This window comes from Lactuca saligna, chromosome 6, assembly GCF_052625555.1.
Source record: "Lactuca saligna cultivar CGN05327 chromosome 6, ASM5262555v1, whole genome shotgun sequence".
In the NCBI taxonomy this organism is placed as follows: domain Eukaryota; kingdom Viridiplantae; phylum Streptophyta; class Magnoliopsida; order Asterales; family Asteraceae; genus Lactuca; species Lactuca saligna.
In genome coordinates, this window is record NC_136422.1 from 18,753,113 (window position 1) to 18,764,212 (window position 11,100).

The 11,100-nt window shown below is 39.9% G+C and overlaps 1 protein-coding gene across 1 annotated transcript; it reads left to right on the forward strand.

Annotated features, from left to right (window-relative positions):
- The first annotated feature begins 1,015 nt into the window (after nucleotides 1-1,015).
- On the forward strand, nucleotides 1,016-6,279 carry LOC145003220 (DELLA protein RGL2-like). Its single transcript, XM_078962346.1, has 2 exons — nucleotides 1,016-2,734; nucleotides 5,649-6,279. The coding sequence occupies exon 1, from the start codon at nucleotides 1,157-1,159 to the stop codon at nucleotides 2,729-2,731; it is 1,575 nt and encodes a 524-aa protein (XP_078818472.1). The 5' UTR covers nucleotides 1,016-1,156; the 3' UTR covers nucleotides 2,732-2,734; nucleotides 5,649-6,279.
- Nucleotides 6,280-11,100: the final 4,821 nt, after the last annotated feature.

An 11,100-nucleotide genomic window follows, 5' to 3' on the forward strand; every position in this document is an offset into this window, starting at 1 on the left:
ACCCGTGCTCCGACCACGTTTCAACCTACTTTCATCCAAGATTGGTCTCACTTCAGGTTCATCCATCTTGCGGGGGAATGTTAAGTCTCAACCCTTGAACCACACCCAAAACCCAACAGATCAACAACATTCAGGGACTAAATTGAAATAACTCCAATTATTTCAATCATAGTATTCTGGTTACAGGCTGTCACCAATCAGTAGGCATCACAATCTTCTCCTTAATATTTAGAGATGTATTTTCCTTTTATAGTTCCTGATTTCATGTTGTACATTTGGTATATATTGCTTGTAACGTATTCTGAATGAATCAATTGAATTCATATACACAAAGCTCTCTGATTCTTCACATGAAGCAATGCCTAGTCCATCAAGTTGGAAAAAATTCGTGATATTGAAGAAAGAAAGAGAGAAAAACGAGAGAAGGGTAAGAAAAGAATGGCAGAAAGGTAGTTTGTGAAGGGATATCTGCGTTTAGCATTAGCGGCGACGGGTATTAACGGCGACGCTAGGGCAATAGCGGTGACACTAGGGCATTAGCGGCGACAAGCGGAGGGAAAATTCAGCGTGCCTTTCCGCTTTCCTCCACAGCCGTTAGATTGAAAACAAATCGGACGGATGAGGTGAGAATGACACGGATCGCTAAATCAACGCATTAGCGGCGACACCTAGCAATAGCGGCGACATGTAACGCGTCATTTACATGTCGCCGCTATTGCTAGCTGTCGCCGCTAAAGGTGTCACCGTTAATGCTTTGTTTTCTTGTAGTGAGCCCTGGATTAAACAATATACTGCACCCAAAAATTGTTTAGTTAAATGTGGATTTTAAAGGATGCATCCCTGTCGCTGAATTTTCCTGCCAATCTATTATATGCGTCTATTGTTGTAGTTTTCTGTTGGAGGTATATACATCCTTTGAATAAGTCAAAGAAAACATTGAATATCTTAGATTAATATGGTGTTAAGCAACAACATTGAACACATCGACAACGATAACATCAATGCCCCCCATCAAGAAAATGACAGTTGTACGTTCTTTCCTCTTCTATCTGTGTACTTGTTTTTTGCACATCCTTAAGACTAGAAGGATAAACCCCTGATTTCTCTCGTTTTACAAAAGAGCTCTCACTCAAAAAACATTAAGAAATTAAACAAGATGTCCCCCTTCAATCAGCTTAACAAGGAAGAGGGGAGTTTCGGAAAGCTGCCTCAGTTATGGGAGGAAGATGATTCAGGAAATAAATCTAAGGCTACTCGTTGGCTTTTGTTTTCAACACAATACCAACAAGCAGAGCAAGAACCACAAAAAGATCTCCATAATTTGGATTCCTTGTTTCTCGACACAGCACCTCCATTTCGATATCAGATGCACGAACTCGCTGATATTGAATCTCAATATTCCGAGCTTATTAAACCACACACAAGTCAAGATGCAGTGCGCCATGAAGCGAGAGGCCCCAAGCTATCAACTGATGCAGTCATTCGATTGGGTGGAGAAAGATTCATACAATCTTGTTCATCGTCTGTAAACGATATCTCGATGCCTACCCATCCGTATGGGGGTTCCTTCTCTGGGTTTACTGATCAGGAAGTTAAAGATATCGAACTCATTGAAAATCTTTTGCTTTCTGCAGAGAAGGTCACCCATCAACAGTTTGAACGATCAAGTAAGCTTCTGGACTGGTGCGATGTGTTATCATCTAGTTCAGGAAACCCAATTCAGAGATTAGCTCACTATTTCTCAAAAGCTTTACGAGAGAAGATGGCTAATGAATCCGGGATAATCTCATCCCATGGCTCTGGAAAGAAAGATGTAGCCGAAATGGAAGGGAGAATGATGACCCCAAATCCAACTACGCTCTCTGTTTATCAGAAGTTACCTTTTCTTCAAGCTGGTCAATTTCCTGGAGTGCAGGCTTTGGTTGATGCTGTAGCGGGGGCAACAAAAGTGCATATTATTGATCTCTCGATCAAACAAGGCGTACAGCATACGATTCTAATGCAAGCCATTGCATCTCAACCCAACTTAATCATCGAAAGTCTCAAAATAACTGCTGTTGGGACTATGTTCAAGGAGAAACTTGAGCAGACAGGAGATCGGTTGAGGAGTTTTGCCGAATCTATAAGCATGTGTTTGACTTTTAATGTGGCAATGGTGGAAGATATGCTTGATTTCAAAGAAGATCTCTTTGAGTTGGATCCAGACGAAGCTTTGGCTGTTTACTCATCACATGCTTTGTGGGGCATGATTGGGCAACAGGATCGACTAGAATGCCTGATGAACGTTATAAAAAATATAAATCCTCGTGTTATGGTGGTATCTGAAGTTGCAGCAAATCTTAACTCACCCAACTTTGTGAATCGTTTTATTGAAGCTCTTTTCTTCTATGGGGCGTTCTTTGACTCTTTAGAAGACTGTCTGGATCGTGAAGATGAAAATCGTGCTATCACTGAATCTATGTACTTTGGTAATGCAATATGGAGCATTGTGGCAGCAGAAGGAGAAGACCGAGTGGTTCGGCATGTAAATATTGATGTCTGGAGAAAATTTTTCGCGAGGTTTGGGATGCAAGAAACAGAACTGAGTATGTCTTCTTTATATCAAGCAAACCTAATGGCAGAAAAACTTCCTTGCGGAAGTTCTTGCACCTTTGATATGGACGAAAAGTGCCTCATTATTGGTTGGAAAGGAACACCGATCCACTCTCTTTCTGCTTGGAAGTTTTCATGAAAGGTATCTTGCATAAAATATGTTCAATCTTGTAAACATATAGAAAGCTCTGTGAAACTCGTGCTATTTTAGTACAGGCCCTTTTAGTAAATGTTTATTGTTCAAATTTATTCCCTGGTGACATGAGAATAACCATGTCGTGTATGTTTGTTTCGATTAATACGTTACCTGCACGTTGTTTTCAAGGACATATCAATATGTTCTTTGACTGTGAACTTTTTAATTAATCACCTGTCATCTCTGATAAGTTACGAGAAATTATATTTCAATATGTTTCTAATGACACACACATACACACATACAAGCATATGCACGCACACACATACACACATATACATACAAACACGCACGCAACATACACATACCCATATACTACACATTCTAAGATACTTGTCTTAAAAACAACGGCCAAGGTTCCTGGCCATTGAATCTAATTTAGATGGTATAAGTTGTGTAGATTATAATTCTAAAGGTTTCAAGACATACCATAAATTTTTGGATGTAACAACTCTCCCCCACTTGAATTAGTCTTCGTCCTTGAAGTCTGCGGCTAAAGCAATTTCGGGTAGTGCTCTCGCATCTCCTCCTCTGACTCCCAAGTCTATTCGGAGCCCTTCCGGTGTTGCCATTGCACCTTTACCAATTTCACCTCCTTGTTCCGAAGACCCTTCGTCTTCCGGTCTATAATGGTGATTGGCCTCTCCACATAGTTCAGGCCTTCATCCATCTGTATGTCATCCAAGGATATAACTGCAGAATCGTCCACAACACACTTCCGAAGCTAAGATACATGGAAGGTGTTGTGTATCTGGCCAAGCTCTTCTGGCAGCTCTAGACGGTAAGCCACCTTGCCGACTCGAGCCATGATCTTGAACGTGCCTATAAACCGTGGCCCCAACTTGCCTAGCTTCCGAAATTTGATGACCCCCTTCCAGGGCGATACCTTTAGCAGTACAAAATCCCCCACCTGAAACTCAAGATCCAGCGATGTCGCTCAGCATAGCTTTCCTGACGGCTCTGTGCGACTCGTAACCGATCACGCACCTGCTGAATCAAGCTGGTGGTCTTGAGCACCACCTCCGTGCTCCCCATGACTTGATGCCCAACCTCGTCCCAACACATCGGGGTCCTGCACCTCCGTCTATATAACATCTCGAATGGAGCTCGTTCGATACTGACATGATAAATGTTATTGTACGAAAACTCGGCTAGTGGGAGGTACGTATCTCAACTCCCACCAAAATCCAATACACACGCTCGCAACATGTCCTCCATTGTCTGTATTGTTCTCTCGCTTTGACCATCAGTATGAGGGTGATATGTTGTGTTGAAATGTAGCTGAGTGCCTAGTTCCTCGTGGAACTTTTTCCAAAAGCTTGATGTAAACCGAACATCACTATCCGAAACCACCGATAATGGCACCCCGTGCCTAGCCACCACTTCTCGAACATAGATTTCTGCCAACTTTTCTACGGATATACTTTCGAAGATCAGAATGAAGTGAGCACTCTTCGTCAGTCTGTCCACGATGACCCATATGGCATACACTCCCCTCGCCGTCCTTGGTAGCTTAGTAATGAAGTCCATAGTTATCTTTTCTTATTTCCACATGGGAATGGGTAACAGCTGAACTTTGCCATGAGGCCGTTGATGCTCGGCCTTGACCTTCCTGTAGGTCATGCACCGCTCCACAAACCAGTTGATTTCCCGCTTCATGCAGAGCCACCAATAACTCAGTCTCAAGTCCCTATACATTTTTGTTGCACCTGGATGTATAGAAACCTTGGACTTATGAGCCTCCTCTACCAATATTTGCCTCACTCCCCCTGTCGATGGTACCAATACTCGGACATAATGAGTCAGAAGGCCGCGACTATCCTTAACAAACAAGGGATACTGACCCTAGATCTTCTCTGTTTTCCAGTTCTCCTTCTTCACCCCTCAACCTGAGCCCCTCTAATAATATCCAACAAAGGTGAAATCACCGTCATCCTCATATAAATGTCTCTAATCGGGGACCCCGTCACCTTGCGACTCAAAGCATCAACCACCATGTTGGCCTTCCCTGGATGGTATCGGATCTCGCAATCAAAATCCTTTAGCACATCCAACCATCTCCTCTGCCGCATGTTAAGGTTCTGCTGATCCATATAATACTTTAGACTCTTGTGATCGGTATATATAATAAACCACACCCCATACAAATAACGCCTCCAAATCTTCAGGGCGAACACCACCGCCCCCTCCAGATCATGCATGGGGTAATTTGCCTCGTGAGGCTTCAACTGCCTTGAGGCATAATCAATCACATGTCCTCGGTTCATCAATACTGCTCCCAACCATGAAATCGATGCATCACAATATACCACTAAATCATCCAACCCCTAAGGCAGTACTAGGACTGGAGCCTCACATAACCTTTGCCTGAGAGTCTCAAAAGCCCTCTGCTGTTCCTCATCCCACCTGAAAGTTTCATTTTTCTTGGTCAATCGGGTCAATGGTGTAGCAATCTTGAAGAAATCCTGGATAAATCTACGATAGTAACCCGCTAAACCCAAGAAGCTACGAATCTCCGAGGCATTCCTCGGTACTTCCCATCGCATCAAAGAAAACTCCTGTCAAGGATGTTAAAGGGAAGGGAAAGCTCGTCTCAGATTCTAAAGTTCCAACAAAAAAGACGACTACTAACCTTAGGGAGGATAAGAAAGAATTCTTTAAGAATCAACCTAAAGAAAAACAAACTAATGCAAACAAAACAAATAAAACAATCAAGGTTTTCACCATTAAAAGGAAATACGAAACCACTTTAGTAAAACAAATGTATTTGGTTGATTCTGCTATTACTTTTACGTGTTCTGTAAAAGGCTCACAAGGCCCCAAGCGACTTTGGGTTCCTAAATCTGCTTGATTTTTGCAGGTAATACGTGACAAGCAGTTTGACAACGAATGGTACATTGATAGTGGATGTTCACGTCACATGACAGGAAGAAAGGAAGAGTTGAGAGAGTTTCGGGCTCTTAAAGATGGTGGTTATGTCAAATATAGAAATAATTCTTTTGGAACGATAAAGGGTTATGGGATGATCACAAATGGAGATTTTTCAATCCGAAAGGTGGCCTATGTGGAAGGATTACAACACAATCTGATCAGTGTTTCTCAATTGGTTATGGGGAGTAGACTTAAAGTATCTTTTGACGACAAAGGGTCTAAGAGAATAGAGAAGAAAACGAAAGCAGTTATACTGAAGTCACAACAAAAAGGAGAGATGTATCCCTTAAACTTAAATCCGATAAGAGGAAAGCCTGCTATATGCTTGCTAACGAAAGCTCATTATGATGATAGCTAGCTATGGCACATAAGCCTTTCGCATCTCAACTTCAAAGACATCAACAAGCTTGTTCTTGGTAATCATGTGCGTGGGATTCCTCTCTTGAAGATTGACAAAGAACATCATTGTGCTGCATGTGAAATGGGAAAACAAAGCAGAAAAAGTCATCCAACTCGTATAGACATGAAGATCATTGAACCTCTTTACCTTCTACATATCGACCTTTGTGGACCTTCTGCAATTGAAAGTGTTGGTGGTAGTAAGTACATACTAGTAATTGTTGATAATTTTTCACATTTTATGTGGGTGTATTTTTCTTAAATAGAAATCAGAGGCTACTTCAAAGCTAAAGATCTTTATAAAGCAAATGGAAGTTCAGTTGTGCAAGATGGTTCGCAAAATAAGAAGCGATCATGGGCTGGAATTTAAAAAAAAATGAGTTTCAAGAATTCCTAACTGAAAAGGGAGTAAATCACAACTTCTCTACTCCCTATACTCCACAGAAGAATGGCATAGTCGAAAGACTAAATCGTTCCTTATGTGAAGCAGCCCGAACCATGCTTAGTTTCACTTGCTTACCTTTGTATTTCTGGGATGATGCTATCGCCACTGCTTGCTACACTCAGAACAGATCCCTCTTGAATAAGATATTTTCTCTTACTCCATATGAAATTTTAAATAATCGCAAACGCAACGTCAAGATGTTCCGTGTCTTCAGTTCCAGGTGTTTCATAAAGAATACTGAAACAAGTTCGATGTGAAAGCAGACGAAGGTATCTTCCTGGGTTATTCAATAACATCCAAGGTATATAGGATTCTCAACAAACGATCCAAGAAAACCAAAGAAACCTATTATGTCACGTTTGATGACAATTATCTGAAAAAGAATTAATCAAGCGAATGTCAAATGGGAGACATCTTTCCAACACCAAGTCTAGCCACAATCCCAATAGCTGATCTATATGATGAATATATGTTACTTTTTGATGAGCCAGAAAAGGCCATCAACTCTGAAGCAAAAGCAGCAGATAATAAAGTCGATGAGATAAAGAAGATAATCGATGACGCCACTAAGGAAATGAAAAGCGAACCTCCCACCTCAAGCAAACCACCAGAAGAAAGCACTCCATTGTAGGGGGAGGGTTTGTCTACGGCAAACAATTCAGATTCGCCTTTCCAGGGGGAGAACCCATCTCCAACCATGAACCACAAAAAGTCCACCCGAGGAGGAGAATTCTAAACCGGATATTGAAAAAATCTCATTGTTCGAGGGGGAGAATCACAATACGAATGATGAATCGGATGATCAATCAGAATTTGAAGAAGTCAATGCTGAATTGATCTTGCCTATGATCCAAGCTACCCTCCCTTCACAAAATGGACAAAAGATCATCCAAAAACACAAGTCAATTGTGAATCATCTGAGGGATTTCTTACACGAACTCAACTGAAAGAGAAGCAAATTGCACTATTTTCTCAAGTGGAATACTACATGTTTAATTTTTTTGTCTCCAAAATAGAACTAAAAACAGTTAATATTGCACTGGATCATTATGATTGGGTTCAGGCCATGCAAGACGAACTTAATGAGTTCGAACGAAACAAGTTTTGGAGATTGATTCCCACACCACCTGATGCATCTGTGGTCGGTCTAAAATGGGTGTTTCGCAACAAGATGGATAAAGAAGTCAATTTCATAACGAACAAAACGAGACTGGTGGTGAAAGGCTATTATCAGGAAGAAGGGATTGAATATGAAGAAACATTCGCTCCAGTAGCAAGGTTAGAATCAGTTCAAATCTTCTTAGCATATGCAGCACACAAAAAGTTCGAGGTATTTCAGATGGATGTCAAATGTGCTTTCCTGAACAGAGAATTAAAAGAAACTGTATATGTTGAGCAACCATCAGGTTTTGTGAATGAAAAGTATCCCAACCATTTCTATATTTTGGATAAAGTCGTATATTGTCTGAAGCAATCTCCTAGAGCCTGGTATGAAACTTTAACTCATTTTCTTAAGATATCCGAGTTTCAACAAAGTTCGGTTGACCCAACCTTCTTTCGTAAGAAAGAAGGTGACCACTTAATGATTGTCCAAATTTATGTCGATGACATCATCTTCGGTTCCACGAAACCTAGCTTAACAACCGAGTTTCGCTAGTTGATGGAGACTAAATTTGAGATGAGCTTAATGGGTCCAATTAACTTTTTCATTGGGTTAAATATTAGACAGGGACTAGCAGACATTTTTACCAATAAGGAGGCTTACACAAATACATTACTGGTGAAGTTTGGCATGATGGGAGACTCAAGAGTGAAGGTTCTAATGGAATTCGGAACGAAGCTAATACCATCTCTGGAAAAAACCGACTGCTGATATGACACTCTATTGCCAAATGATAGGATCACAAATGTATCTTACAACTAGTACACCGGATATCATGTTTTTTGTTTGTTACTGTGCCAGGTTTCAAGCCAATCTACACGAACCTCATATGATGGCAGTTAAGAACATCTTCTGTTACCTGAAGTGAACCTCATCTCTCGGCATATGGTATCCAACGAAGTCAAGACTTTTCATTCAATCATTCTCAGATCCTGATCTTGGAGGATGTGGTCTAGATCGGAAAAGTACCACAGGTGGCTATCAATTTCTGGATGGAAAACTTGTCAGCTAGTAGTCCAAGAAAGAAATGTGTGTATCCTTGTCCACAACCAAAGCTGAATATATAGCTGGTGGATCTTGTGCTTCGCAGGTCATTTGGATTCAAAGTCAGTTAAGAGATTATGGCCTAAAAATGAAGCGAATCCCACTTTATTGTGACTCTAAGAGTGTAATCCAATTCTATTATAACCCAATGCAATATTCTAAGACGAAACACATAGCAATGAGGTACCACTTTATCAAGGATCATGTGGAAGATGGTAACGTAGAAATTCATTTCGTACGATCAGCTGATCAGTTGGACGACATATTCAAAAAGCCTTGCCCGAAACAACCTTCAATAGAATACTTCAAGGCTTAGGAATGATGGAAGTTGAATCTGTACCGAAACCATCTTTGATTCCATGAGTATAGTTTCCGCTTTCATCTCTTTAATATTTCAACAAGCAAAATAGAGCGAACACTCGGTCTATTTCGGTTCCGATTTTTTCGAGAACCGAATTGTACCGAACACTGGGTATATTTCACCTCATCTTTCAAAACGCGAACGTTCGGTTGAAACTGTATGTATAATTTTTGTACAAATTTTTTTTCTTCTGTTTTTTATTTCTTTTTAGTAAACTCTAAATTACAAAAATATTTTTCTATTTTTATTTCTTTTCAGGAAACTTCAAAAATACAAAAATATTTTCTCTTGTTTGTTTAAACTAACGTATTTCCTATTTGTTGTTTATCTTAATAAATCATCATGGGGAAGGTATAAATTCTTAATCTATATACTAGCTAAGTGTCCCTAGAAGCATGCTGCTGTATGTTGCCCGAAGCCTCCTTTGACTCTACAGTGAAGCCTTAATGGATTGATATAAACCAACCGATTATTCCTAATTAGGTTGCTAAAATCACTTAAGTCATTAGGTGCCTTACTCTTCTAATATTGAGTTAAGAGTTGTCTGCTTGGTCACTTTCATATAGCAGAAGTACTTTCAATTCTCTAACCACCTCACCATTTTTCTCCATTACTTTCGATTCCATGAACATAACCCTTGAGACTCTCAGAAATTAGCACTGAGGTTTATGGTTACACAACATTTGTGTTGATGATCTTAATTTCATTCCACCACATACTAAGTGAGACACACAATCAAACACAATAATGAATTAACGGTGAACAACTTAATGTTCTAGTGTTCCACCCATGTATTAACAAAATCACTCATGTGATATGTACCAAGAAATCAGTTTTATTTTTGTGAGATCTTTATGAAACTGTCTTCCACTAAGGCATTTCTACCCAAAAAGATCCAATTTTATTTTTCTTTTGAGATTTCTATATGTTTTCACCAAGTCACTGAAAAATATTCCAACCTACTTGATGTTATAGGCTACACCGGCCACACAAGTACTTCACTCAACTTTCGGTCTTATATTAAGTTCCATAGTTAAGTTGAAGCAAAAACCACCATTAGAACCGAAATTAAGTGATTCTTTTTAATGTGTTTTAACAAACAATTGATCGTAATTCAACGGGAAACAACACAAGCACTTCTTAATGTCTCTTGACTTTGAAGGAAGCGATTCGTGCTTGAGATCCACAGTTTTTTTCTCTAATGACATCACTTAAATCCCACATATATACATTGCTTTATTTCTTTTTCTTTGGCACACTCTTGCATGAGAATCTCCTGATTTTCCAAAAGTATTGTTTGTGGTACTTATGGCATTTTCAATTTCGCAGATATTTAATTGTTCGCTTCCAAAAGTTCATAGCAAGCGAAAGAATACTTGGTGTCATATCGTGGAGTTTGGAAATTGAAACGTTTGGAACAAGTTAATAATGACACGATAAGATTTGAGGATAAGAATTCAAACCAAAAAGGCGCGTGAAACTTGAAACGTCCCTATCATCACGCCGCCTGACAACGTTTTCGGGGGAATTGTTATCATTTGCACTTTTTTAGGCACCGTTTCAGGGTTGGTCACACAATCGTCATCATTATTTTCTCTCTCCTGGTGATCGTATAAAAGGGTTTTCTCTTGATGCTTTTTCTTCTTCACCACTTACAAAAATCCTCGAGTTTTCAAATGGTAAAAACTCTCTACTGTTTATCTTCCTCACTAAACTTCAACAATGGCAAAATCATCTTCAGTTCAAGAACACACTACTCAATCCACTCTCCTCACGATCAAACCCAATCAGAACCTAGTCATTGATTTGACGTTTTTCAAGTATGATTCATTCATGCTCTTGATCATTGAATTCCTGAAATACTCGCTGCTGGTAATCGCTTTAACCAAGGTTGATGTTGTTCCTATGTCACTCCTATCTCCAGACTACTCTTCAGCGAAGTATGACAAGGATGACGAACGAATTCTGTT